Raw genomic sequence first — 27,788 nt, 5'->3', positions numbered from 1 at the left:
GGTGTGTGGTTGCGAGGGCATCCCCTAATTCTTTGATGCTGGGCAGCTGGGGCCCCCCTCCTACCCTTATGGGCCCCCTGGGGCTCCTGCAGCATGCCAAGTCCTGGTCTCCCTGGGTGTCTGCCGGTAGACAGGTTGGTGCCACGAGAGCCAGTACGCCTCAGTGCCCCCACGCAGGCTGAGGCCAAGGAGGGCCTGTGAAGGTGACCCCCCAGCTCCCACATACCGCTGGAGCCCCAAAGCATCATCAAATTGGCCAGGTGGGCCGCTCCAGGTCCATGCCCAGGTGCCCAGCCATGCCTCCTGGAGGTTTTTTTTTCTGGGAGTGGCACTGATAAAACCAGCGGGGAGGGAGATGAAAGATCAGAGCATGGCCCTTCCTGTCTGTCACACACACACACACACCCCACCCCACCCCCGACCTGGGAGAGGCCCTTGGGGAAGCTTGGGTTTAGAGTTGGGTTGCTTGGTTTTTCAGACATACAGGACTGGCAGGGGCCACCTAGGGCAGGCTAGTCCTATGCTCTGGACACCTACACTGCTAAAGTGACACACAATGCCTCTTCTACCAGGCTGGGGCTGGGGCCTGGGCTTCGGATCGGGGAGCGCAGGCCCGGCGCTCCCTCCCAGTGAAGCCAGCCATGCACGTGCTCACCTTGTGCGCCTAACCAGGCTGTTTTGTTGGCAGGTAGGAGTACATGGGGCAGAGGGCACTGCTAGAAGCCCTGTGCTCCGTGCCAGGACCGTGGACTCTCAGGTGGATGGACACACTGTGCTTGTGTACAAAGCAGGGACTTGGGGGAGTGCGTGTGCGTGTGTGCGTGCGTGTCGTGTGTGTTTCCCAGGTCTCTTCTCACGGGGAAGGCTCGTGTGGCTGGGAACACAGATAAATGATTTCCCAGAACTTGAAGCACCTCCCCACCCACACCTCAGCTCAGACAGACCTCTTCTGCCCTCTCACCCCACCGCTCTGGCCTGGGACAGTCAGTGTGGCCGTACATGTGAACCCCCCCCCCCAGCTTGGCTGCCCTGTGGGGAGCCCGCCTGTCCGTACCCACATGCCCTTCTGGGGACAGGAAGGGGGCCCTGCCCTCCCTCCTATCTCAGGCTCCCATGAGGATGTTAGAATGGGCCCCAGCACCCGCCCCTCCACCTATCTTCCCCAGCACCCTTCAGGCCTGGTGTTTGTACAAATCCCACAGCCTTGGGCCGGGGCCATGTCCTGGAGTGGCATCCGGGCCTGTTGGCCTAGGGCACCCCGGGGCCTGCTCTGCCCTATTTGTTTCTGAGTCCCACATGCCCGGCGGCCGACGTGTTTGCTTGGTGGCTGCTGTGTGCACGTCCTGGGGTACTGTCTGGGGGCTGGTGTCTTCTGCATGTTCTTGGACGATTGTGTGCTCCCCCCTCCACCTGTCACGTTCACCTGTGCCCCGTGGGTGGGCCTGGGCCTGGCCAGAGCTCTCCGCTCCCCTCACCCCAGCCTCTCAACAAAGCACACCGCCTCGAGAGCCCATCCCACCTGCCCATGGGCTGACGCACGCTCTTGCCACGCCTTGAGCGTGACCATGTGATGTGTTCTATGCATTCACCCTGCCTCCTCCCAGCCCCCTCCCCCAGGGGACAAGATGGGTACCCCTCCCTTTTCTCCTGCCCACCCCTTGCCTGCTGTGCAGCTGTGTGTGTTGGTGTGTGTTCCCGTGTCGCTGGCGTGTCACGTGATGTAGCCTTGTTTGCTGACATGAGCCCCCTGCCCCCCACCTCTCTATTGGTTTCTAGAGCTGTTCCCCTCCCTTCCCCGGAAGGGACAGGACTCCTGGGGCCTGGCTGGGGGCCCAGGGCCAGGCCACCTTTTCCTGTTAGCCCCCAGAGCCCCATTTCTCTCTATCGGTGACCAGGTTGCAAACAGATCAAACACAGGAAAATTCTGCCTTCCCCTCCCTCCCCGCCCCCCAGCCCTGCATGTCCTGTCCTGTCCCCGGAGCCCCTCACCCCCACCCTGGGCCAGGTTGAGCCCCTCGGGATGGGAGAAATAGCAACCAATCCAACAGTGGGTCTGCTGTGTGCTCCGGTCCTTCTGTCACCGCCGGGATGGGTCTTGGTGGTGGTGGAGGGTGGGTGAGCCGGCGCTGGGCAAGCAGAGGGACACAGGCTTGGAAGCGGAGTTTTAATCCAGAGTCTGACCGGAACAGAGATGGCGCTGGGCACTAGGACAGGAGCTGAGCCAGGTGGCCATCAGGGGGCTGAGGTGGGAAGAAAGGCAGGTGGGCTTGCTCAGCTCCCGTGGAGGCGACGAGCTGGCAGTGGGGAGAGGCGATTCCTTCTTCAGACTAACGGGCAGGTGAGCCGGACGCTCTTGGGGAGGGAGGAAGGGATGAGAGGGCCGAAGACGGGGCTTCCCTCTGAGCCCAGGCTTGAGGGCTGTGGTGGCTGCCGGGCTGCGGGGCCCCCACCAGGCCTGAGGGAACCGCTGTTCACTTCCTGCCTGAAAAAGCCAGGGACAGGCTGGGGTCGGTCAGCACTCCCGGTGGGTGGGGAGTCAGACTGTGGCCCATCAGGTTTGGGTGGACCGTGAAGATGCTGCCCCCCAAACCCAGCAGCCTTTGTAGACTGAAAGGGGGTGGGGGCTGGGGGAGCCCCTGGGACAACTCATTCTGCTCCAGAGCCCCGACCTGCAGCTTTGGGATGGGAGGCCCCCTCCCTCCCTCCCTCCCTCCCTAGGGCCACGGGCCACACACCTGGCCCCAGCCCAGCCTTGCCCAGCCATCCCTGGACTCAGCCCTCCGAGGCCTGCACCCAGCGGATGGTGCGCCTGCGGCTCTCCTCCCAGGAGAACAGGGGCTCGTAGCCGAAGTGCCGCTGGGCCTTGGTGGTGCTGACTGTGAAGGTGGTTCTGGCCACAGCCAGCGTGTACGGGTTGAGCAGGGGCGCGTAGAACAGCAGTGGCCGCAGCAGCCACTGCAGTAAGGCGTTGAGGGTGGCCAGCAGCACCAGCAACCAAGAGGGCACCAGGGGGCGCGTGCCCACCAGCCGCAGTCCGCACGGGCCCAGGAACTCCATGTTGAAATCTTCGTAGCTCTTGTGGGGGGACGAGTCGTAGCAGAAGTACACCTGGCCGCCCATCAGCCCCTCCCGGCGCTCCAGCTCCCGGGCCGCCAGCACGTGCATCCACGCCACATTGCCTGCCGGTGAGAGGGGGCGTGGTCCCCAAACCCCCCTGAGACCCTGCTGACGCCACTTGCTCTGGGGACGGCCCACGGATGGGCACTGGGGAAGCTGCCCACCCTGGTCACAACGTGTCATCTTGGGTGCCGTCCCTTCGGGGCCTGTGTAGACACCGCTTCACGCCTCCCCTGGGTAGAGGTTTCCTCTCATGACCCTTTCATTCCCACCCCTGTCGGCCTGCCCAAGTGGCCTGGCCACGTGCCTTCATGGCCTCACTGCTGGCCCACAGAGTCGTCCACCCACGCGCAGCAAGAATCACCCAGCCCTGACCACACCCAGAACCATCCTCCTGCCCTGCTCTCCGCCTCCCTCCCTCCCCCGCAGAGCCCAGGCCTCACCCACGTAGACCCGGCCGTGCTCCACAGACGCCGGGATGGCCCGGAAGAGCCTAGACCCCAGGCGCAGGCCCTGGCGGTAGAAGTCCCTCATGATCTGGTGGCCTTCACCATAGATGCCCGTGGGGCGCAGGGCGCACGTCACCAGGGGCAGCCCCCCTCGGACCTGGTGGCAAAAGGCAGGTGCAGACTGAAGCCTCGGCTGGAGGTGGCAGGGAGGCACCCAGGTGCCTGGGTGGGGTCTGGCTCTACCTGCCCGTCTGAGCCGGCCCTCCCATCTCTGTACCTCGTTCTCCCCAGACTCACCTCCCTCCCGTTGGCCTCCAGAACCAGCCGCTCTGCCAGAGCCTTGCTGCAGGGATAGGGATGCGAATGGACGGCCTCGTACGGGGTGTCCTCGTTGCCCCTAGTGTGGGAGAGGGATTCGTAGTGTGGCAGGGCAGTGGCCCTTCTGCAGCCCGTGGGGCGCACAGCTCACCTGTAGAAGGGGTGCCCTTTCGTGTTGGGTCCTACCACTTCCATGCTGCTGGTGTAGACCAGGAACCGCGTGCCCCCGCGCACACAGGCCTCGATGACGTTTCGAGTGCCTGGGGTGGGGTGGGGTGGGGTGGGGTGGGGAGAGGGCCTGGCTCTCGGAATCTTCCTCTCCGCAGCCCAGATGTGGGTCAGAGTTCCCGGTCTGGCCCTCAGGGCCATGGGGAACCACAACAGGTAGGGTGCGGGGGCAGGGAGGTGACACACACAGAACAAACTGTCACAGGATGGTAGCCAAGGTCGAGAGGGATGCCAAACGACCCAGCGTGGACCAGGGACGGGGGGGGGGGGGGGAGGCAGGGCGCTCACCCTCCACGTTAACATTGTGAATGGTCTCAGCGCTGGCTCGTCCAAACACGTCCACCAGCCCGGCCGTGTGGATGACCACATGGGCTCCAGCCACAGCTGCTTCTACCTCATGGGCCTGGGTCACATCCCCCTGGATGGCAGTCACTTGCACAGACCCTAGAGAGGAGGGTGGCCAGGACACGAGAGAGGCCAGTGCCCTGTCACAACTGGGCCGCAGATGCTGGGCTCAGCCTCCACCCTGGGGAGACACTTGTCCCCCCCCCCCGCCCCCATGACTCACACAGCCATGTGGACTAGAACATAAACAGCCATCATCTTTTCCACACAGGGATGGGGACCCCGCCCGGGAGGGAGGCAGTGGGAAAGGGTGTCTACGGCCTCCACTCTCCCACTCACCTGCGTCCAGCTCCTTCAGCCAGGGACTCAGGTGCAGGTCAAAGACCCGCAGCTCCCGGAGGCGGGGCTCCCGCCGCAGCAGCATCTGCACCAGGTGCTCCCCAAGGAAGCCACAGCCACCTGTGACCAGGTACACCAGCTCCTGGATCTGTGCGGGCTCTGCCATGCTGGGCGAGAACAGCACGGCTCATCTGGGTTGCCTGCTGCCACCCCGCGCCCAGAAGCTGCTGCTTGGGGAGGAACTGAAGCTGAGTGGGGACCACACAAGCTGCTGGCCTCTGACCTAGCCAAATCCAGCGGGTAAAGGTTTTGGATGCCAGGAGGGGGGATCCAGGGCTGTGGTTGGTATAGAGGCTCTGGGGCAAAGACAGGAGTGGGGGCAGCAAGGAACTGAAGCACGTAGGAAGGGGTGCCAGGGGCAGGATGGGCTAGACTAGGAAAGGGAGATGCCTGGGCCCCAAGTGTCACCCCTGCCTACCTGCAGCCTGTGCCAGCGTGCCTAAGCTGGCCACTGGAAAGTTGTCGACTGGGCCAGTCGGCCGGTGACACACCTTCCTCCTTCCGCTTGCTCCTCCTCCTGGCCCATTCCAGGAACAGAGACCAGCCAGCCCAGACTGGCCTCCAAGCTCGTGGCAGGCTGGCCTCTAGTGGCCACTGGGCATTCTGCAAGCCCCTGGGGGCCCCCTAGTGGCCGCTGGACCCTTCTGTTCTGCAAGTCCTCGTAGCCCCCGGTTTCCACAGGGCTCCAGGAAGGTGGGTGGGAGAGGCAGACTTCATGGAGGGGTTTGGGGCTTCAGGATATGGCCAACAGGGTGACCTCACTCCCCCGGCATGACCTCAGCCAGTAACTTCCCTCCTGCTGGCTTCCCAGGAGACTGCAGGCCCGGCAGCAGCTGTGGTTCTAGGAAGGGAAGGTAGCCTGACCTTGGCCCTGCTTGGGAGGGCTTTAGCTACAGATTTCTGGCACGGTTGAGGTGGCCCGCACACACTGGTGGCTAAGTCTGAAGGCCTGGACTCCTGCCACGAAGGCCCTCTTCCCACCTCCCCTTCCCCAGACGTCCTCCGCCCCTGCAGTCCCAGAATGACCACGCTCTTTTGTACAATAAAGTTTAATCACAATTATAAAAATGTGGCATTGGGTTTGCGCTATTAACATATGTACACTCCAGCCCAACAGGAAGGGCCACTGCCACCCCCCGCCGGCCGGGCCCAGGCGTCAGACCCGGGGGGAGGCCGACCCACAGGGTCTGGCAGGAACTGAAGATGCGGCAGGGGTTCAGGCACGGAGTCCCCGGGACTGGGGGCAAAGCCCCACCCCAGGGGGAGAACATGGCCACTGCCCCAAGAGACCCCTAAACCGGGGTGGGGTACGCGCAGGGCACAGAGGGGCCGTCCCCACGAACACGAAGCAGGGCTGCTGGGAGGCTCCCGAGAGCAGGGTCTGTACAGGCCGGCGGCCCAGGTTTCCACAGGAAACAGCTGCTGGCAGCTACAAAACATTTACAGCTTCTTCTCCGCAAAGAAAAAAAATTAGGGGTGGGGTGGGGGTGGGCGGGGGCAAGAGAGGCGGCAAAAGCTGCCCCCAGGGACTGAGGCTCCCTCGGGCCCTGCTGAGCCCACTAAGGCTGGGGGTGCTGGGAGCTCAGGGCACCATGGGAGAATAAATAGGGATGTGGCGTGAGGCCGCCCGCCCGCTCAGTTGAGGGAGCCCCGGCAGCTCTCAGTGCCGCACAAGCACGGGATCTTGTTGTCCTCCAGCGGGAACTTGTAGTCGTAGGTGATCTCCTCGTCCACGCTGATGGGCTGCTTGGAGTAGATCACAATCTTCTTCTGGGACTCGATGGTGATCACCTTGGCATAGCAGTTGGGCTGTGGGAGGGAGTGTGGTGAGTGTGGTGAGCGTGGCGGCCCCGCCCTCCCCACCTCCTGCAGAGCCCTGGACGGCCCCCTGCGCACCGTGCAGCAATGGTTGATAAACCTCGCCAGGTTGCCGCACTTGGTGGCGTCGATGATGGTGTCGTGGTCGACTCGGAACAGGTAGCTGCTGCCAATGCCCTCCTGCACGTAGCGCTTCTCCCGCATGTCCGCCACCATCTGTCAGGACAGACCAAGTGTTCAGGGACTAGCCCCTCAGCACCCTACTAGGGCCTGGATGGTCTATCAGCCGCCAGCCCAGGGCCCACAGACCCACCCGACCTGGCTTCCAGCCATCCTCTCAGGGCCGTCAGCTGGGCCCACAGACTGGCATGGCACGCCCAGACTGCACAGGCCGCTCCAAGGGCAGGGCTCTCGTCTCAGCCCCAGGGCCCTCTGCAGGGCCCATGCAAAAGGCACACCACCGGCCAGGCTCGGGCCGTGAGCAGTGCCTTGTCTCCCAGCACCACCTCATCCAACCCACAGTGCAGCCGCCTCCCGTCCATGACACCCACCCCCATCTCAGCCGCACATTCCAGAATGGAGCTCATCTGGACCCTACATCTCCCCACCCCCACCCCCCACTCCCTGTCCCCCTTGCCCGCTCCTAATGTGCTCTGAGCAAGTCAGGCCCTGGCGAAATGGTCTCCACTCCCCACATCCTCATTCTCGACACACCAACTTCCTCCCCGGTCCTGCGTGTGTCGCCAGGCCTACGCTCTCCTGTTACCTAGTCCATACACTACTGCCCACCTGCGGCCCGGGTCTCTGCAACCTGTACCCTCCTCCAGCCAGCCTCAGCCCCTGGTTCTCTGCCCCCAAACAGGACCGGCCTAGGCGAGGCACCTGAGCTCCCGCTCCCACCTGCAGAGGCGCCTAGCTCAGCTCAACTCACAGACTTGGCTTCTAAGCCTTTGCACAACATGCTCCCGCCACTCCGAGCACGCCTCTGCCACGAGTGGTCACCGTCTCAAGGTGTCCTTGGGTCCCCGTGGTATGCACTGCCACCACCTCCCTCCAAATACCCTTTCCACAGCAGCCACCACATCCTCCATGTTCCTCCCGCCCACTGACCGTCTCCGGGCAGCTCTGCTCGAGGGAGGGAACCAACCAGTGCCTCCCCTCGGCTTGCCAAGCCCCAGTGGCTGGGGCACCCCGACACCGGGGCTCACCTGGCGAATGTTCTGACCCACATACTCGATGACCATCTCGTCGGCGGCGATGGGCTCCATGGCAAACAGCCCCCACTCATGGATCCGGCTCCGGCCAAACCGGAGCTTCTTCTTCCGGAACTGGGGGGCAGAAGGCAGTGAGCTGCACCTCTTGGGCCTTTCCTGAAGACCTGCCACTGTCCCCACCCGGGCCCCCAGGGGCTGCAGCTTTCCTTAGCTCAGCCCGTCTATCCAGCCTCCTCCCGGTCCCAAGCCCTGGCTCCTCACCTTGAGCTGGTTGAGCTTCAGCAGGTCGCTGTCCACAATGGCCGAGGTGCCGATGGCACTCAGCAAGCGCCTCTGCTCCGACCGGCGCTCCGAGAGCACACGGTTAGTCGCCTGGGAGGAGCAGGACAGAGAGGTGAGGGCAGCAGGGGAGCAGTCGGTCAGCCCTGTGAGGGCCAGGACGGGAGGTGGGGGCCAGAGCCCACACAGGGCCCCACCTGAGTGTCCGTGCCCTCCAGCTGCCGGGCGGAGACGGGGCACACATCCAGGTACTTGTCCTTCTCCTTCTTGCTGATGGGGTAGTAGCCTTCGCTGCGCGCCGAGCCCGTCTGGTGCTCCCGGGGCCCGTCCTGGGGCCGCCGCCTGCGCTTGGGAGTGTTTAGGTTGGTGAGTGCAGGGCGTTAAGGAAGAGAGAGAATGTGCTGCTGCCCAAGGAAGGGTCCCCACCGAGCATAGGCAGGGGTGACAGACAGATGGGGAAGGGCCCAACCCCACTCCCCTTCTTGCCAGGAAGGAAGTCTCCAGGAGGCAGAAGAGAGGCCCGTGGCGGAGAAAGGGGTCAGTGGCCACCGCAGACACAGCCCGGTGTCGCCAGTGTAGAGAGGAGAGGAGGTAGACCCTAGGGAGGGCTCTGGAGAGACCATGGGAGCCCAGGTGTCCCCACCCACCCGCCTGCCCGACAGCTCAGGATATTGGTGTGGTGGACCCAGTGGGTGTCGTTCAGCCAGTCGGCCCCGCTGGTCTGCTGCAGCAGGCGCTCGTAGGTCAGCCGCAGGTAGCCCATGTCCTCCACGTCCAGGCCCGAGTTCCAAATGTCATACAGGATGGTCATCTGCTCAAACTCACTGCGGGGCTCGAAGGTGGGTGGTGGTGGTGGGGGCGGTGGGGGCGGGAGCCGGCGTCGCCGCGAGTGGGAGCGCAGGCTGCGCCTTCGGAGGGCCCCTTCTCCGTCACTGCTGCTGCTGCTGCTGCTGCTCTCCGAGGACTCAGACGACCCCTCTTCCTCCTCCTCCTCCTCCGGCGGCGGTGGCTGCGGCTGCGGCCTGGGCTCCTCGGCCTCAGCCACCACCACCTCGGGGGCTTCCAGGACCTCATCCACTGGGGAGCTGAAGAGGGCCACGGGGGCGGGCAGCTGCTGCTCCGGGGGCCGCGGGGCGGGCGTGGCGGCCAGGGCGTAATTGTGCTCCAGGAGGATGTGGCTGAGCAGGGGGGTCGGGCGGTCCGCCTCGTCTGCCGTCTCGGTGGCCTCCGAATCGTCCCCAGTCGGTGGGGCCAGCATCCCCCGGCGTGCTGGGGTCGGGGTCAGGGCCAGGTCGGCCAGCACCGCCAGGTCCACTTCTGTCCCAGGCTCAGCCTCGTCTTCCTCGGGGCCTCGGCCTCGGGCTCCAGCCCGGCCTCGGCCTCCTCGGGGCACCTCCTCAGGCCAACTCTTGACCAGAGACGCATGGTCCAGTGGCAGGTTTCGAATGGTTCGCTCCATGCCTCGGGGGATTTTGCGAGAAACTGGGCCAGGGGACTTGACCTGTGGTGGGGGGACTGGGGGCAGCTCCAGGGCCGGGGCCTCCTCCGTGGTAGAGAAAGAGACCGTCTTCCGCCGTTTCTTGGGTGGGGGCAGCAGGGGGATAGGGGAGGAGGGGCGTTCCTCGGGGCGTGTGGTGGGGGCTGGGGCCCCAGCTGGTGGCTCAGGGGGAGGTGGGGGCACACTGGCAGGTGGCTCCTCAGTGGGCCCTGAGGAAGGAAGCACACAGGGAAGGGAATGGGGTGAGGTTCCTGGCCCCAGGACAGACAGTCACTCGCGGGCAGACAATGGGCTCCACTGGGTCCTGGTCCTCACCCAGGGAACCCCCAGTTCAGCTGCACTGCCGCAGACGGCACTGGCTCCTCTCTGCTCAGTCTCAGACACTGCTGCTGGCTCAGGGCGCAAACACACTGCCTGTCTGCGCCCTGTTTTCTGAGCCCCTAGAACCACCCTTCTAACTGCCTGTATTCACTGCATGTGGGGTGGGCTCCGGCCAGGGGACCACCTTGGCGTCTCTGGGAGACAGTGTGCCGAGTGAGGAGCACCCTGGATGAGCTGCTGGGAGAACCTCAGCCACCACACAGCCGACTCGGGGCGCCCCGCCCAAGTACAAGGAGCTATGAATGACACGATCTGTCACCGCAAACACCAACCTTATTTTCAGCTGAATGTGTGTGAGAGAAATGTAAGGCGAGATGCTTTATAAAAATTTACCTCTGTCCCTACAGAGGGATTTGCCCTGGGGGTGGTGGGGTGCTGGTCAGAAACCCTCCCCTAGGGGAGCTGAGACCCAGAGGACATGGGGAGGAGAAAGGAGAGCAGATGTGTGTCGCCCAGTCCAGAAGCACAGCCTCTCCAGCTGGGGCCCCGGCCCTTTGGTCTGGTCCCCAAGCAGCCTGTAGACCCCGCTCCGGTCACCTCCTTGGTGAAGCCACCCGACTCTCAGACACGGAACCACCATAAATCTCTCACAGCAAGATAAACAAGCGGCCATCGAGCTCAGAAGCAACAAAGTCCACATGGAAGAACACACCAGCCTGTGTGATCGAGTGGTCCCGAAGGGATCAGTTATCAGGCATCAAAGAACAAAAAATCATATCATTGGCTGCACACCTCCATGACAGGATCGCTGAAGACAAATGGGTGCATAAGAAAATGTGGTGAAGAAAGCTGATGGTGCCCGGCTATCAAAAGATACAGTGTCTGGGGTCTTAAAGGCTTGAAGGTGAACAAGCGGCCATCTAGCTCAGAAGCAAAACAGCCCACATGGAAGAAGCACACCAGCCAATGCGATCACGAGGTGCCAAGGGACCAGATATAAGGCACCATGCAAAAATAAACAGATAAATAAATAAATAAATAGTGTGTGTATGTATATATATGTGTGTGTATATATGTATGTATATATGTGTGTGTGTGTATACCACATTAAATGAAGGGGGAAGTGCAGAGTGGAGACCCAAGGCCCAAGTGTCGACCAATGGAGATCCCCTCATAGAGGGGTTTAGGAGAGGAGATGGGTTAATTAGGGTGTGAGGTAGTACCGATGAAGAACACAGCTTTCCCCCAGATCCTGGATGCTTCCTTCCCTCAACTACCATGATCCGAATTCTACCTTGCAGGCCTGGATAGGGCAGAGGCTGTACACTGGTACATATGAGGGCTGGAGGCACAGGGAATCCAGGGTGGATGATACCTTCAGGACCAAGGGTGTGAGGGACGATGCTGGGAGAGTGGAGGGTGAGTGGGTTGGAAAGGGGGAACTGATTACAAGGATCCACATGTGACCTCTTCCCTGGGAGAGGGACGGCAGAGAATGGGGGGAAGGGAGACTCCGGATAGGGTAAGATATGACCAAATAACAATGTATAAATTACCAAGGGCACATGAGGGAGGGGGGAGCGGGGAGGGAGGGAAAAAAAAAAGAGGACCTGATGCAAGGGGCTTAAGTGGAGAGCAAATGCTTTGAGAATGATTGGGGCAGGGAATGTATGGATGTGCTTTATACAATTGATGTATGTATATGTATGGATTGTGAGAAGAGTTGTATGAGTCCCTAATAAAATGTTAAAAAAAAAAAAATCACAGCACCTGAGGGCTAGGGGCTGTCCAAGCCAAAAGCCAAGCCTGGGCCCAGTGCCACCCCCTCCTTGTCTACAGCCCCCCAAGGTGGGCACGATTAGCCTCGTTGTACAGAGAGAGACGTCAATAAACTGTCTCAGAGCACACAACTTACAGATAGCAGAAACAGACCAACATGGAAACAGCCCCCCCCCCCCCCCGCACACACCACCCAGAGCCCTCCACTCCCAGTGCTCAAGGACAGCCCCAGAACAGGGTGGGGGAGGCAGCCTGGCCCGCCCTGCCAGTGTCCCTGACCCCACTCCTGCACTTCAGCAAGGCCCTCTGCCTACTGTCTGCAAGCCCTGGAGGGTAGCCGGGACTCCAACCAGTCCCTACCTATACTCTACCGACTCCTCTCCGATCCCAGTCCCCAGAGAGAGCTAGCACCCCTTCCCCATTTTAGACTTTGGGGCACCTGCCCAGTTGCTCCACCTCCCACCTTTCTCCAGAACGTTCCTGATAGCCCCAGAGTCACATCAGCGAGCTCCCAGAAGCCTGTTTCTGCTGCATGGCTTATGCCCCCTCAGGGCCATTGGTGCCTGACCACATGGCCCAAGCTGGTCCCACAGAAGCTGCCCAAAGCAAGGTGCTAAAACAGAGGGCCGGACAAGCAACCCCATCTGCTGGAATGGCGGAGGGGCAGAGGAGGTCCATCTGCAGAACCAGACTGAAAGACAAAAAGCGAACCACTGTGCCCCGGCCCGGTCCCTGCCTGTGGTTCCACTCCCATCAAGCTGTCACTGACTCGGAGTGAGCAACCTACAGGGCAGGGCAGACGTGCCCTGTGCGTTCCCAAGACTGTACAAAGACCTGTCTTTCGCCAGAGAAGCAGTTGGTGGTTTCCAACTGCTGGCCTTTCGGATCACAGCCCAACACGTACCCATCAGATAGGCCATATCCTATGAAGGTTTCTTTCTGCATCAACAGATTGAAACTGGTTCGATATTAAAACCCAATGAGCCCTCAATACGGTGCCCCCTCTACTGGGCACCACTCTTCAAGGGGGGTGGAGCATTTGTGGGAATGGCTGCCCTGTCGACACCTGCCGCCCGAGGGGCCAGCCCTCAGGGAGCCTCAGCGGCCCACAACTCCAGCCACCTTCTGCCAGGCACACGCTGGCCCTTGCTGCTCCCAGAAGAGTTTGACTTGGCCTCTTGGTGTTTCTCGCCTGCCCTGAGCCCTGATCCTCACTGCCGTCAAGCCGATTCCCGCCAGAGCAGGACTGCTGCCTAGGGGTCAGGGGCGGACTCTGCAAGCGGTTTCCTGTGGAGCGGCGGGTGGGTCTAAACCACTGACCCTGCGCCAACAGAGCGACATCCAACCCACTGTGACACCAAGGCGCTTCTTGCCGTCCCTGACGTTCACCTGGGAAACCGTGTCCACTACCTCCCTCCGTTTAATCACGCCCTCCCTGCCCAGACCCCGGGAACCTCGCTGTCTGGTCCCTTCCAAGTTCCCTCCACACCCTCTGGTCCTCACTCCCGGGCCCTGGACCAGCAGCTTCCTCCCGTTGCCCCAGCCTCACCGGCAAGGCTTTGGGGCTGGCTGTCAGCAGGACTGGTCTACTGGCATTCTGCTCCCCACGGCCCTCACCTCACACCTAGGTCTGAGCCAGGTCTCAAGATTGCCCTTCTTGCCCATGATACAAGGCAAACCAGAGTGGCCCATGGGAACTGCACCTTTCCCTGCCCACCTCCTCCTTGCCCCTTCAAATACATGTGCAGTTGGTCGAGAGCCACCAGACCCCTTACCCCACTGGCCTCCTCTCGCCCTGTGTCCACTTCCCTGATGTTCCTGAGCTGAGGCATCCCTGCCACCCTTGCCTTCTCTCCTGGCCACTGGCTCATGCCCTAGGCAGCCAGAGGCTGCCTCGCCACTCCCACCCCAGGCCATAACCTTGAGGTCACTCACCCCTGTACCTCAGCAAGCCTAGGATGGGATGATGAGCCGGTCCCTGTGTGGAGTGAGCGGGAAAATGAGCTGGCCTGGAGCCTGGCACACAGGAAGCACTCAGTACTCCCTCAAGGAAGAGGTGGCCTGGCTCATGAAGCCCCGAACACGGCAGCATTACGATGAGCCGCCTCCTCACCTCTGCTCTTGCGCAACAACAGCCCAGCCTTCTAGGAGACGGGGTCTGTCACCTGCCTTCCCTCCGAACGTCCTTGAACTCAGCTTCGTGTGAACTGCCAATAAAACTGCTCTCAGTAAGGTCACCACGGGTCGCTGAAGGGCCAAATGCAGCAGGCATGCCCTCTCTTACCACCTTCTGGGGGGCTGACAGGGCAGCCCCTTCCCTCCTGTTTAAAGTCCCCCCCTCCCCCCCCGATTGGTGTCAACAGGACCCCTGGTGGCGTAGTGGTCAGGCGTGAGGCTGCAGTTTGAAAGCACAGTCGCGCTGTGGGAGGACAGTTGAACAGCCTGGGTGCTCAGCACGGACCCAATGGCTTGGCTTTGGCTGGTTTCTCCCGCCCAAACACCGCTCTTCTCTGCCTCTTCCAGGTCCCTTTGTCCACCACCTCCTACAGGGCCGCGGGGCTCGCACCCCGGCTCATGCTCTGGGCGCCCTCATACCCACTGCTACCTCAGAGTGTCTGCTGGCCGTGTCTACCTGGCGACCTCAGAGCCCCTCCAACTCAGTCCCACCCAGGCTCCGCCGCAACCTCCGTTCCCTGCTCCTTGCGAGTTCGACCAAGAAACAGTTTGGCCAAGCATTCCGTTTGTCTGAACCTCTCGCAAAACCCCATTCCCACTTCCCAGCACTTGGTCTGGACCGCTGGCCAGAAAGGAGACCCCCTGTTCCAGGCACACATCCAAGCAGCCTGGGTCTGGCTGGGTACACCATCTAGGGACCATCACTTGACTGTCGGGCATAAACACATCTGTAAGACGGGGCCGCAAGAGCCCCGGACATTTTTCCAACCAAGTCTCGTTCCCACTGACACACGGTCCAATCACGCCGGCTCCCACTGTGCCCCCCGCACGCACACACGGACAGACGCACGGACACATTGTCTAAGGCCCAGCTCCAGCCCACTCACCGGCCGGCCTGGCTGGAGACGTCTCCTGTTCAGGGAGAGGGGTGCCTGGGCCGTCTGCCACTTGCTTGGGCTCAGGCTCTGCCACGGGCTCTGCCACCGGTGCTGGCAGAGGGGGCGCCGGGCCTTCTCTGGAGGGCGGGGAGGCTGAGGGTTGGGTTGCTGGCTGCTCCTCTTCCTCCTCTTCTTCAGAGGACTCAGAGGAGGCCTCGGACGAGGACGACGACGAGGCCGAGGAGGAGGAGGACGATGACGACGACGAAGAAGACGACGAAGAGCTGGACGAACTGCTGCTCTCGGAGTCCGAAGGGCTGTCATTGTCACCATCTGAGTCAGCATACAGAGAACATTTGGAGGACAAATCGCTCTCCTCCTCGCCTGAAAATCCAGAAGGGGCCATCAGGCGGGGAGAGAGGACCATTCCTTTGGTCCTCCACGGACAGGCCACTATGGGTGCGTTGGGCAGGCCAGTGTGGATGGACAAGAGGGCTGACCCTCGAGAACCGGGCAGACAAACTGCTCATTGGCTCCCAGGGCATTAACCCCGTATCAGGGGTGGGGAGGCATGGAGAAGGGGCACCTTAAGTTCTGCCTGGAGCACTGCGTCAGGGAAGGAGTTCCTGGGAAGGGGAGGCTGGAGTGGAGAGGGGAGTCTGAAGTCGGGGTCCAGCACGCAGAGCCCCTGCAGCTCAGAGGTGATGTCAAAGGCCAGCTGGCCAGAGAAGGCAGGCTTCTGGAGAGCAGCAGGTCTGCGCCGAGTACAGCACGAGGTTCCCAGGGAAGCAGCTTAGAAAACCACGGTGCCTCTCAGAGATGGCGCACTCAGGGAGCTCTCGGAAAGCCCGAGATAGAACCTCGCTGAACTCCATGTTCCCCAAGCTTTCCCCCTAGGTCACGTTCCGCTTCCCCTAGGAAGCTGACTGGATAAACGGGGGGTGGGGGGGGTGAGGCGCAGAGGCAGCCCTGGTGGCATAGTGGGTCCATATTGGGCTGTGGGAGAAAGACAGGGCTTCCCACTCCCGTGGGCACTGACAGGCTCAGAGACCACAGGGGCAGTTCCACCCTGTCCTAGAGGGTGGCCAGGAGTCGGCCCTGACAGTGAGTGAGAGGCTGGCGAAGCTGAGCTCAGACACCCTGGGGTCAGACGGTACACGGTCACGTGCTGATGTCTGCCTGAGGAGACAGCTTGACCCTGGTGAAGGATGGGCAGCCGGGCAGACCTGTGCTTCCAGAGGGAGGATGCTGGAGGCCTGGCTGAGGGAGGGCAAGGGACGGAAGCCAGTCTGGGCTGAAAGGAGAAAGGCCTTGAACGAGGCAGGGCTTCAAGGCCTGAGGGGGGTCCAGTTCAAGAAGTGCTCTGGAGGCAAGGCTGCGGGGACTCGGGGACCAAGATGTGTAAGGGTCTCATGACTCTGTCCACCCAGCCGTCCAAAGACCTCCCTCTCTGTTTTCCCTCCAGGGAAAGGCCCCCCCACCACTCAGCAGAAAAGGCTAACCCCGCTCTTCCTCCGCAAACACACTCTTCCTCACTAGCTGTTTTTCTTTCCTTCACAGCGCCACGCTGCTTTTGTTCACGTGTCTGTCATGTCTCCACCACATCACCACCAAGGCTGCCCACAGCAGGGCCTGCCTCTGTCTGCCTATGGACGTGTCCCTGACTCCCTAGAGCATGAGGGCCTCCATACCCACGTTCTGAACAACGGGATGAGGAGGACTGATGCCAGATGTGGCTGGGGTTCAGGGCAGGGCGGGGTGGGGGGCAGTGTCCAGAGGTGCAAGGGCAGATCCAGGGTGACGTTCTAAATGCTGTGCTCACCATCTGAGGCCTCTATCTCCTTCTTTGAGGTATCCATGGCTTCCTCCCCATCCTCATCTTCGTCGTCTTCCTCATCCTCATCCTCGTCCTTAAAGAGACAGGCCACAGCGAATGACCACCAGCTGCCAGGGCGCCAGCCCAGAGAGAGGCTGAGGGGACAGGGAGGCTGCAGGCAGGCTCTGGCGGGGACCAGGAGCCACCCCTCACCTTCTCTGAGGAGGACTCCTGGGACGCTTCCTCCCCCTCGCTGTCCAGAGCAAAGGGCGGGCGGTGCTTTCCCTGGGTCTTGCCGCGTTCCTCCTCTCGCTTCGGGGGTTTGGCTCCTGGGCGGCCGGGCTCTGCCCCCTCCTTCTCTCGCTCAGGGTCTAGACCAGGAGAGCAGAGGGGAAGGAAGGGGACTGGTCAACAGTAAGAGCTAAATGAGCCTGGCCCTCGCCAGAAGCTGCCCACGCACAACTGCTCAGCCCTGCCACGGCCCCGACTGACACACGTGGGCACTCCGGGGAAAACCACACACACACTCTCAGACACCGGAGGGTGCCCCGGCTATGACCACTCCACCTGTTGGAGCTGCAGTCTTTGTGGGAAAGGTGGGCAACAACTGACTTGGGCTCAAGAAAACAGTCCTGAGCCCCCCCCCCCCCCCCCGGGGACGGAGGCCTGGCTCCACAAAGTCACGCCAGGGACCACTCGATGGCTGAGATGCAGGTTGGGAGCTTTCAGGAGCCTAAAGCATCAGGTGGTACACTGGGGCAGATGGTCTCTTCCAAGGTCAAAACTGTGTGATTTCATACATGGGAGGAGTGGAAACAAGGAGATTCTGGGCTCCTGCGCCAGTACGCCACAGGGAAGAACTCCTGACGACGCCGAGGGGACCCTCTGCCCAGGCCTCCCACCAACACAGCTGCTGTGCTCCAGCCTGTCCTCAAATCCCCAAGAGGCCTTGGCCACCCCTAGGTCCCTGCCTCTCGTTTCAGTATTGGAACCTACGCAGCCCCTCATCTTGCCCCCACCCCTCACCCTCCCACTCACCGTCTTCGTCTTCCTCGGCCGGGGTGGAGGGCCGAGGCCGCTTCTCCTCACTGGCTTCTGAAATTTCTGATGGCTCTTTCCGCTTCACCTGGGGTGTGAGGAAGAGGCAGGACCCGTTCCAAGCGCTCATGCTTCCCGCCCCTACTGCAAGGAAGCGGACCCTTCTCCCTCAGCCCGACCACAGGTCTGGGTACCTTGAAAGAGGGTAGCCGCAGGGCCCCGCGCAACCCTGACCCGAAGGCGAAGGCCTCGGAGCCTGTGGTGCCCCCGCTCTTGGCCCAGTCGACGAGGGACAGCAGACCGGGCTCCTTCAGCTTTGTCTTCTCCTTGTCTTCCTCCTTGGCTTGCTGCTTGGCTGCGTTCTGGAATGGCTGGAGGCAGCAGGGAGAATGAGCAGCAGCCCCCACAGGTGTTCCCACTGGCCCAAGAGCTACCTCCAGGTCCCAAACCAAACTCGCTGGCAACTGACAAAGACCCTGTGAGACAGGGCAGAACTGCCCCTGTGAGTTTCTGAGGCGAAGTTTAGGCCATGGCAGCAGGAAGCCCCACCTTTCTCCCCTCCCCGTCCAGGCCCCTGGAACCCACCCAAAGGGCGGGCGCTCACTTTCCTACCAGCCACTATCCCTGGGACTAGACTGGGCCGCGGACAAGTAGGTTCTCCAAAGTCGGCGGTGCAGTGCGCCAACCTGAAGCTCCTGTGCCCACCCCACGGCCCGGTCTGAGCAAGAGCAAAGACGGAAGCCCAGAGGAAGGGCCTGGTACCCAGGAAGTAAGCAACGCAACGGGGCCTTGCCCCCGGCCTCCGACGCTCAGCCCCGGGATTGCTCTCAGGCTGCGCTCCGCCCCCACCTCACTGCCACACGCGTGTCCCACCACGGGCCCCACGCTCTCCGCCTATCTCTTCCACAAGGGCTTTAACATCGTGTGGGAAGAACAGAATGAGAAGGTAGTGGCATTCCCTGCAGTCCCTTGAAGCCTCCTAATTCTCCAGCGGTGCCACCTGAAGGAGCCGAGGTCTGGTCGCTCCCCTGGAGGCCCTTGGTGCCCACCCCCCTCACCTTGGCCTTCTCTTCCTTGCTCTCCCACCACTGGTCAAAGGCTCCGAAGGCCACGTTCTCCACCATCTTGCGGTTGAGGTCCCGCTGCATGATGCTCTTCATCTCCTGGACGAGGGTGGCCAGCACGCGGCCCACGGTGCCTGCCGGGGGCAGGGCCTTGCCCTCAGCCAGCTCAGCTTCCTCTCGGGGAGGCAGCCGGGCCTCTTCCCCTGAGAGCGGGGAGGGCAGGGGCTCGGTGGCCACGGGCAGAGGCAGGTGATAGGTCTCCCGGGAGTACGTGCCACGGCCCTCTTGCCCTGCAGCATACAACGCGTAAGGCAGGCCATAGGCTGCCTCTTGCGGGGGTGCGAACGGTAGAAAGGCCTCCCCAAAGCCCCCACCAGGGGGAGCCGCAGAGGCTGCAGTCAACCCCTTGCCCTGGCGAAGCTGGTGGAGCCGGGTCAGCATTTGGGTCTGCATCTGGAAGGACATGGGCATCCCTCCCCACTGTGCCCCAAGCCGATCCATCAGCTCCAGAGAGTTCACGAAGTCATAGATGTGAGGGGGCGGTGGGGGCGGCGGAGGGTATTCTGGGGGGGGTGGGCCGTCAGGCCGGGGTGGGAGCAGATAGGCAGGCTGGTGGGGAGGATATCCCAGGGAGAGAGAGGCCAGATAGGGAGGGGGCGGTGGGGGCGGAGGGGGAGGCGGTGGGGGCTGCTGAGGCGGTGTTGGGGCGGGAGGGGGGGAGCCGCCCCTGTCGTCGTCGGAGATCTCCATGTCCTCTCCAGAGGAGCCCGGAGAAGGCTGCGGGGCAGGGAGAAACGGTCTGATAAAGCAGCTGCCACCACTGCCCTGGACCTTTCCTCAAGGTCTATCCCCCTTCCCTCTCTCTTCCCAGGGCCCACCCCCATCCCAAATGTGGCAGCCCTGCCAACTGACCCCAGCCTTACCTGGCTCTGTCCATTGGCTTTAGGGGACTCCCTGCTGAGCCCTGGGTCTGCACTCGCAGTAGGTGCTACATCTTCAAAACTGGCTGGGGCTGGGGGCGGCGTGCAGGGCCCATGGCCAGACACAGACGGCCCCTCGCTCCCCGGCTCGCCTGCCCCAGGGCCGGAGCCACTGCCTTCTGCCTGGGCCTCCGCCGCCTCCTCCTCCTCCTCCGTGTCAGAGGCCAGGAAGGAGAACTTGGAGCGCTGCTCCTTCAGCAGCATCTCGATGCGGGAGTCCAGGCTGCTGTGCTGGGCGAAGGGCACGCTCTCGTTGGTGGTCTCTGGAGCTGGAGAGCCGGACCGGGCAGGGGAGGCTGGGTGCGGGGACGTCCGGACATCTTCGCCCTCGGGGCTGGGCCCCCCGCCATCCCCACTTCCGCCCGGTTCTGGAGGTTCCGGGGGCTGAGCCTCGGAGGCAGGGGGTCGATAGTCCTGGTCGGCAGGTCGGTTGGGCTCAGGGGGCAAGTAGGAAGTGTAGGAAGGTGGGAAGCGTTCGGCTGTGTTTTCGGCAAAAGGGGCCCCTGAGGGCTCCTCCCGAATTGCCCGGCGAGGGGGATAGGAAGCGTGGCGCTGGTAGCGGTTCCAGCTCTCGTAATATGCGGGGTAGTTCGAGTCAGAACCACGGAAATGCGACGAGGAGGAAGAGGAGGAGGAGGAGGAAGAGGACGAGGCGGAGGACGCAGACGAGGACGAGGCAGTGGCCACTGTGGAGGGTGCTGTTGTGGTGGCCGAGATGGCCGCAGAGGTGGTGGTGGTGGTGGGGGCCGAGGAAGTGGAGAAGTGGCGGCGGGAAAAGGAGTCTTGGTAGCTGTTCTCGGACCGCCGGGGCTTGAAGGAGGTGGACGTGGTGCTAGAGAAGAAGCAAGGTGTTAGCAGGGCTTGCCTCCAAACCCAGGGTCTGTTTTCGGCACCCAGAGGACGATCTTCATGGTGCCGGTCGGTCCCTGAACGCTATAGTTTTGAGGACAGGGATGTGCATGCGGAGCCGAGAGAGAAATGGGGAAATGACTTCCCGCTACCTCCCATGGCAGCACCCAGAACAGGATGGCCGGGCGCCGCGAGCTCTGCGTACCTGCTGGAGTAGGCCGAGTCCTGAGAGTAGGGGGTGCTGCCCCGAGAGGTGTAGGGGGTGCCTTGGGAGGACTGAGGGGTGAATTGGCCAAAGGAAGACGGGGTGTCTTGTCGGCTGCTGGAGAAGCTTGTATCCTGGGAGCAGGGGGTGCCGTTGCCAGGGGTGCCCACCACAGCGGGGCCTGCTGGGTAGGCAGCCGTGTCGGAGGAGGAGCAGCGGCGGCGAGATTCCGTCTGGAAGGAGGGAGTGGCATCGGGACAAAGGGGAAAAAGAAAGAGGGGTCAAGTGCCATTGGAGATCTTCCCCAGGTTCCAAACCAAGAGTTCACGTTTCCAGTTCCTACGCTTCCAAGAGCCCAGAGGGGCACAAGCAGGAAGCACCCAGCTACCAACCAAAAGGGAGGCCCCTCCCAGAAGAAAGGACTGGAAATCTATCACCCAGTGAAGTCACGGGAGCACAGCTCTACAGACACACAGGGGCGGAATCGACGGGCCAGCAAGGGGACAGGTTTCTGAAAAAGCACCAGGGCCTCTTTCCTTGGTCCCTCGGTGCCCAACACGGATGTCCTCCACCTCCCACGCTGTCCCATTGCCAGGCTCAGGCCACCACCAGCTTCTCACCGTCTCAGCGGCTGCACCAGAGCCCTGGAACTTCTCACTCAGGGCCTTGCCCCCAGTGGGCACTGTCTGGGGGGTGTACGAGCCATTGACGATCAATTCGTAGTACTTCATTCGCTGTTGTCCTGGGGGAAAGGGGCTCATGTGGAGAAAGCTGCTCCTGCTGCCCACCCCCAAGGTCTCAAGGCCTATGATTTCCCAGGCGTCTGAGGCGGCAGTTCAGACTTCTGCTGTTCTACTGTTACCTTTTGTAGCAGGGCCTGACTACCTGTCCCCAACAGTCACTTCGCGTGCACTGCGCAGCACATCTCAGCTACACAAAGGCGTCTGTCTACCTGACTAGCTGAGTGCCGGGAGGGCAAAGTTGCTAAACAGTGGCCTAAGGGCTTTACATCCAGTGGCCAGTTGCTTATCTGGCCTGCAAACAATTTATTTGGAGCCAGTAGTTCAAAACTATGACAAACACTTTCTATTTCGGGTTTCTTCTTCAAAAGTCCGGTTTTGGCTATGTCAGTTTTCGTTCTTACTGGGAAACAACTTGCTCCCGGGAGCCTGGGGCTGCCTCCGAGACGGCCTGCGATGGACACCTTGGCGGAGTTCCCCTCCTCTCTGTTGCTCAACCCCAACTCCAAACCACGTCGCTGGGGTACCGTCTCTGAAGTTTCAAACGCTCCCCCCAAACATCTGCACACGCCGAGCCTGAGGCTACTAGCCACTGTTGCCATGTCCTAACAGGTGCAGGCATGTGTCTGTCTGACCCTGGGGAGCTGGTGGCCTGGGACCCTCAGCTGAGCCAGACAGAGACCATGACGCTTTTCTAAAATCTGAACAATTTTGACTTCAGAAACACCTCTGGCCCAAGGGTTTCAGACAAGGCATTCTGAACCCGGCCCCAAGGAACCCGTGCATGGTCAACGTCTGCTGGAGGGAGCCCTCACCTTTGATGTCAAGCTGGGCATGGATGATGTTACCCATGACTGAGGTCAGGTGGAGGTTTTTGACGGTTTCCTTAGCTCCCCGAGTGCTGGTGAAGAGCACGCGGGCCAGGCCCAGATGCTTTCGAGTGCGGGGGTGAAAAAGGATCTCCACCTCTTCCACCTCACCGTACTTCCGGCACATGTCCTTCAGGAAGCTCTCCCGCACGTTGTCATTCAGCCTTGCAAAGGTCACCTCCTTTAGAGGAACCTGTCCCACGTAGAACTCATCCAGCTGTGGAAGGGACAGGAGCTGGTCTGTGGTCTCAGAAGGGGCCCTGTTTCAGCCCCGGGGCAACTCTAGCTAGATCCAGGTCAAAAGAGATGGGACTGGGAAACTAGGGGGGGGTGGCTAAGGAGAACATTCACGAAAGGGGTCACAGTAAAGGTCATCCGACTGGATGCCCTCTTCCACAGTAAAGCCATGAAGAGAAGCATCCCAAAGGAGGAGAGTGAGCATAACAGCTGTTCCTATAATCATAGGGGTGGGAAAAATCCACCCATTCAGATTTCAGTGAAGTATTCAAACTTTACTACAGCAACAATTGTGAAGTCGTAGCCACTAGGAATGGGGGAGGGGGGAGAGCTGATGGCCATTCAGAGAAGCAGACAGGATGAATAGATGCACACAATCGCTTTGTGATGCAACAGGTATCAACAGAGGCCCAAGAAGGAAACTTCTTTACAGCAGAATCAGAAAGGAAGTTAACAAGTTGGTGTAAATCACCAGCTTTTTTTTGTTTGTTTTGACAAAGAATTCACTAGGAGGGCAAGGACTTTCAGGGCATAAGCAGTTAGCAAAACTTGTCAATTTCTCGAAGGGACAGGCTGCCCGGTGTGAACAAGGTGTGTGGTGTCAAGGCAGGAGACACCAGGTCAGTATGCATGAACCAGCACCTAAACATGTGAGTTTAGCAACAAAGGAAAAGTCAGTTCTAAGGGCTGACTGACTGCATTGTGGAGCCCGAAAAGGGAGAGAAGGGAGACAAGGAAATCGGGTGAGGTGGGTTCAAGAGCCCGAGTCAGGAAAATGGCAACAGGAATCGAGAGATTCAAACAGCAAGGCGAGACACTGAAGAAGGGTCGGTGGGGCTCGGTGGCAAGGCAAGGAGGAGGGGAAAGTGTCCAGAGGGTGACCAGCAGGTTTCCAGTTTGTGCCGCTGGGGAGATACATTCCCCTTCATTGGTAGGATTGAGACAGTCAGCGTAAGGTGGTCTTAACCTTCTGACTTCGAGGTACCTGCAGGAACTCCAGTTGAGAGCGCTGCCCCTCTCTCACAAGCAGGCAAGTCTGCAGGTCAAGAAAGTGGTCTTGGCTGGACAGAGATTTGGATACCATTTTAGGCAACAGCCGAAGCCACGGGTGTGAAACAGATCACCCAAGGAAAGTGGACCAAGTGAAAACAAGAGGGTGAGGGGATGCCAAACTAACTAAGAAAGAAAAAGAGGGAATCAGCGAGGAAACGACACAGCAATGGTTATCGAGGCCCGGTCCGAGCTGGGGAGTGGGCTCCCTAGACAGGCAAATAAGAACCCCTTGAGGGAAACAAGCGTCTTGGGCCAAATGACAGGTGAGAACCACAAGACTCCAGAGAAGCGGTGGCCTTGTTGTTTCCCTCAGTTGTTGAGGAACTGGAGTGCCCAACCAGGGCACTGTCATACGCCGTACCACCTAGGAGCAAAGTATTTTGGTATCGCACCTAAACCTGCCTTTCCCTCATCCTTCATGAAGTCAATTGCTCTACCACCAGAGGAATGTCTATCCTTTTACCATTCTAGAAGGATCTCGTACCGCCTATCGGTAACAACTCAGAGCCATGGCCTCCAAGGTTCCCAGAGAGGAACCTCTTCCATTGGGAAATCGCTCCCTTGAGCTGCTCTAAGGCCAGACTTCACACAGCCCAAGTCTCCAGCACACCAGGAGACCAGCAGCCACATACCTTAAATTTAGGGACCGGGAGGGACAAGTCTCTGTTTTTGGACCTGACGTGGCAGCGGGGGTCCTGAAGGTCTTCAACCGGAATATACTTTGAGTCCTGGGAAGGAGAGCCAAAACAGAAAGGTAACTTGGCATGAAACCCCAGGCGACTGAAGTCCCTGGGAGAGCCAGCGGCAAGAGCCAGGTTCTGAGCTCCACTTCCAAGAAGGGAGGCTCTGGGTACAAGGGGCTGTTAATGCTGGAGAAGTGATGGGGAAGGGCTGGTATAACTCAGACACTGGCCCAATTCAGATGCAGGGGTGACAGGACTCCCGCCCACAGCTTCTCCGGGGGCACAGGGAGGCCCGGGACACTCACATTGACGCTGAAGTGAATTCCATCATAGCGGTACACCTTTTGAGAGGGCCGGCGCAAGGCAGGATCCAGGGCAGGGTCCACAATGAGCTTGTAGTTCCTCCACTGGAAGCTCGGGGCCTTCTGCCCGTCTCCCCCACCTTCCTGATCCATCTTTGCTCATTTACACTGGCAGGGCAGAGACACGCAAGGAGGCTCAGGACTTGGTGTCCTCTCCCACGCTGTCCCTCACTCACTAACTAGCCCAGGCACCAGCTCCTCTTCTGGCTCCTTTCCACACCTCACCAGGACTCGCGATCTCCCCCCACCCCCCGTCTCTTGCCCCCAGGGGGACCCTGCTTCACTCCAACACCCCATCCCCTCGCCGCCTCCCAACTCTCCCCCCCAGGCCCCTCTCGCGCCCCCTTATCTTCCTGCCCTCCCCAGCGCGCGCCCCACTTGGCCCCGGCGCAAGACCCCTCCCCCGCCCCCTGGCAGGCCCCGCCCCCTCCCGCCTCCTCACCGGCCAGCGGCCCGGGCCAAGCCAGGCTCCCGCTCCCACACACCCGCTCCGGTCCCCGCGCCCCGATCCTCCGGCCGAGAGGTGGCACCTCTTCGGGGCGTTGGAAACACCGCGAGAGCGGGCTCGAGACCCGGCTTCGGCCCCCAATCCCGGAGAGGGAGTGGGGGGAGCGCGCGTCGCTGCCCTCTCCTCCCGCCCCAGCGCGCTTTGCAAACCCCCCCCCCACTCCGCGCACGCGCTCCACTTACCCGCTCGTGGCAAGTGGCTCCCCCTCCCCCCACCCCGCGCGGCACCTTAGCGGCGCGAGGCGGCGGCGGCGGCGGCGGCAGCAGCGCGAGACCCGGCCCCGCAGCGGTGGCGGCGGCGGCGCCCCCCCACCACCACCTCCCCGGCGCGCGCACCAAACACCACAGCCACCTGCGCGAGGCCCAGCGGGCACAGCGTCTGCATTCGCACTTTCGCCACGAGCGCCGCCGGGAGATCTGCGGGGCCGAGGGTAGCGGCCTCGCCTCGGCCGGCACCCTCTAAGGCTCAGGAGTTGCAGCCAAGGGGGCCTGGAGATTGGCCGCATCCCCCGGGGAGTAGGCTCCACTAGTGTGTCCAGCTGCTTCGGCCTCAGGGCCTTGGCGAATCGGCGGCAGCAAAAGCTGCAACTAGTTCCTGAGAAAAAGGGGGCGGGACTGAGAGGAGGCGGCCAGCCAGCGCTGAGGTTTGAGTGGCGCGTTGAGCAGACGCGGATTCGTCAGGCGGGAGGGGCGAATCGGTGGCTAACGTGCGCGCTCCTCTGCTCCCTCGCCTGCCCTTCCTTCGCGCGGCCAAAAGTCCAAGAGCCCGTAGATTCGCCAGGGATCCAGGTCTCAGCCGTCTCCTCCCTTCACCCGCCTCGGTGGAGTCAACCAAATAACGCCCGGCTAGCCAAGCCCCAGGGGCAGCGCCGGCCACTTTCTCTGGATCTTTCTTACGAGTACCATCCAGACAGCGGCCCAGTTCCGGTGCAGGGGAACATGACTACGGCTCAAAGCTCCTCTCGGAGTGCGATGAGAATTGGTAGCCCAGGGAAAGGGGGCCCGAGGCGTTGCGAGAAGCGGGCCTGGCGAATCTGCAGCTCCTGCTGTGGGCGGGGCCGCGGCGGACGCGCAAAGGGGCGGGGCCAGCGCGAGCAGCTCCCGGCACCGCGGGGGCACTTCCTGTCGGACCCACCGAAACCGGGGCCGGCTGGGAGGGGCGCCCGGGAAGTGGAAAAATACAAACAGCAGCGGTGACTCAGGCCGTTTGCCCGACGCCGCGCAGAATGCAGGGATCGTTTTTTCAACCGTTATCCCCCTCGGGTCTCTAGACTCCAAGGTCTCCATCCCACAGGCCGGTAGACTGAGGCCTGCAGGAGGGTCCCGTTTTGTCCATGCTTAACCCACTCGTCGTGGACAAATCCCGAGGCCGTCCCGAGATTCCCAGGAAAGCCTGGGGGGGGGGGCGGGGGGCGCAGAGGCTGGATGTCCTGAAACGTGTTCTATAACAAATAATAAAGTAGGCCCGATTGGAACTGGGCTAGGCTGCTCGAGCCTCCAGGTATCGAAGGCTCAGTGCCTGCGGGTTTTAGGGGTCACCTGTGCCACGGCAGCACCAGCCCAGGGGTACACTTGGAGGCTGGGGCTAGTCGCTGGAGTCTTCCAGGGGCCGGGCATGCATCCTTTTTCCGCCCTGGCATCCTAAGGCCAGCTAGGGAATGGCCCTCCCACGGAGGAGGCCCAGAATGAGGCTGTGTGCCTTTATCTCTGCCTCTCCTCCTGGCTCTATGGCCTTGGACAAGCCATTTACCCAAAGCTTTCGGTTCTTCCTTAAAGATAGGTGTTAATTGCTGTCCCAAAGGCCTCTTGTAAATCTCTCCACTGTGCAGAGAAAGCTCACTGGGAGCCGGTTTCATACAAATTCACTATTTTAAGTTAAGGGAAAAGTAAAGAGGTGAAGACTTGACCCTGGGTTCCCAGCACAAGAGTTTGAAAACGCAAAGGACTGGGATCCTTAAGTGTTGTTTTTTTTTTTAAGGAAAATGAAGCTGGTCAAAAGAAAAAGGAGGTCTTAGGTGATGAGATCAGATTCCTTGCCTTCATCCCAGTGGAACGGGGCTGCTTTTCTCAAGAGATTCCCACGGCTGATGGGCAGTTAAAGCCCATGTAAGTTCAGTTCCACTGGACTAGCTTTGTGGTAGTGGACAAGATCCTCAGCCTAGCTAAAAGGGAAGTTTGAAGAATAGTTTTAAGTTGAATACAAAAGTGATGTTGTGAAATGTAAGCCTCCTAGCTCATTCACAGTAAAAAGTTCAATTGAGAAAAAAAAAAACAAACCCAGCCTTTTAGAGCCTCATATTCTGTAAAGTCTGAAATGGAAATACTGTAGGTTGGTTATGGGGATTAAAGGAGCTAGTCTTTGAAGAACTCCTAATAGGCGGGGTCATCCCTCAGGAAACTTATCCTAAACCTCCAAGAGAACGAGAGACTGGATTCACAGGATAAAGAGCTCCAAGGCCTTGAGCCATGCTATGTCAGTCCCCACCTTCAAAAGCAGCTAGTTCCTGGCCAGGTGGGGCCAGCGTTAGAATCCGTTCCCCCTGCACCCTGGTATCGGAGCCTCTGCC

General features: G+C 61.0%; 2 protein-coding genes across 5 annotated transcripts; both read right to left on the bottom strand.

The window, feature by feature from the left end:
• Positions 1 to 2,150: 2,150 nt before the first annotated feature.
• HSD3B7 (hydroxy-delta-5-steroid dehydrogenase, 3 beta- and steroid delta-isomerase 7) lies at positions 2,151 to 5,389 on the bottom strand. The gene is made up of 8 exons (XM_075564792.1): positions 5,275 to 5,389; positions 4,797 to 4,963; positions 4,401 to 4,556; positions 4,036 to 4,144; positions 3,864 to 3,963; positions 3,561 to 3,723; positions 2,736 to 3,179; positions 2,151 to 2,482 (listed from the first exon to the last, which is right to left on the bottom strand). Exons 2-7 carry the CDS (start codon positions 4,960 to 4,962, stop codon positions 2,773 to 2,775), a joined length of 1,101 nt encoding a protein of 366 aa, XP_075420907.1. The 5' UTR covers position 4,963; positions 5,275 to 5,389; the 3' UTR covers positions 2,151 to 2,482; positions 2,736 to 2,772.
• Positions 5,390 to 5,902: 513 nt separating this feature from the next.
• On the bottom strand, positions 5,903 to 26,261 carry SETD1A (SET domain containing 1A, histone lysine methyltransferase). Of its 4 annotated transcripts, none has more exons than XM_075564793.1 (19): positions 25,574 to 26,261; positions 24,658 to 24,822; positions 24,302 to 24,397; positions 22,326 to 22,596; positions 21,391 to 21,512; positions 20,771 to 21,003; positions 19,660 to 20,548; positions 18,731 to 19,513; positions 17,867 to 18,043; positions 17,673 to 17,760; positions 16,848 to 17,005; positions 16,641 to 16,728; positions 14,828 to 15,202; positions 8,840 to 9,874; positions 8,365 to 8,537; positions 8,150 to 8,260; positions 7,883 to 8,002; positions 6,753 to 6,890; positions 5,903 to 6,665 (listed from the first exon to the last, which is right to left on the bottom strand). In XM_075564793.1, exons 2-19 carry the CDS (start codon positions 24,805 to 24,807, stop codon positions 6,492 to 6,494), a joined length of 5,181 nt encoding a protein of 1,726 aa, XP_075420908.1. In that variant the 5' UTR covers positions 24,808 to 24,822; positions 25,574 to 26,261; the 3' UTR covers positions 5,903 to 6,491. The 4 variants fall into 4 exon arrangements, with proteins under 4 accessions (XP_075420908.1, XP_075420912.1, XP_075420910.1 ...); XM_075564797.1 differs by having other exon boundaries at positions 14,828 to 15,151; positions 25,574 to 26,260; XM_075564795.1 differs by lacking the exon at positions 25,574 to 26,261 and adding an exon at positions 25,405 to 25,545.
• Between the last annotated feature and the right edge of the window lie 1,527 nt (positions 26,262 to 27,788).

Source organism: Tenrec ecaudatus, chromosome 12 (assembly GCF_050624435.1).
Source record: "Tenrec ecaudatus isolate mTenEca1 chromosome 12, mTenEca1.hap1, whole genome shotgun sequence".
Lineage (NCBI taxonomy): Eukaryota > Metazoa > Chordata > Mammalia > Afrosoricida > Tenrecidae > Tenrec > Tenrec ecaudatus.
Note: the sequence above shows the minus strand (reverse complement) of the source record. Positions and strands in the feature narration are given on the sequence as shown.

What these genes read in the sequence shown, in the direction of transcription:
- SETD1A (XM_075564793.1), bottom strand. Translation starts at nt 24,807, where the DNA reads ATGGATCAGGAAGGTGGGGGAGACGGGCAGAAGGCCCCGAGCTTCCAG. An exon ending in AAGCCAATGGACAGAGCCAG is followed by an intron (nt 19,514 to 19,659) that starts GTAAGGCTGGGG and finishes CCTGCCCCGCAG; the next exon opens with CCTTCTCCGGGCTCCTCTGG. An exon ending in GTCTCCAGCCAGGCCGGCCG is followed by an intron (nt 9,875 to 14,827) that starts GTGAGTGGGCTG and finishes TTCCTTCCTCAG; the next exon opens with GGCCCACTGAGGAGCCACCT.
- HSD3B7 (XM_075564792.1), bottom strand. Translation starts at nt 4,962, where the DNA reads ATGGCAGAGCCCGCACAGATCCAGGAGCTGGTGTACCTGGTCACAGGT. An exon ending in AAAGGGCACCCCTTCTACAG is followed by an intron (nt 3,964 to 4,035) that starts GTGAGCTGTGCG and finishes CTCCCACACTAG; the next exon opens with GGGCAACGAGGACACCCCGT. An exon ending in GCACGGCCGGGTCTACGTGG is followed by an intron (nt 3,180 to 3,560) that starts GTGAGGCCTGGG and finishes TCTCACCGGCAG; the next exon opens with GCAATGTGGCGTGGATGCAC.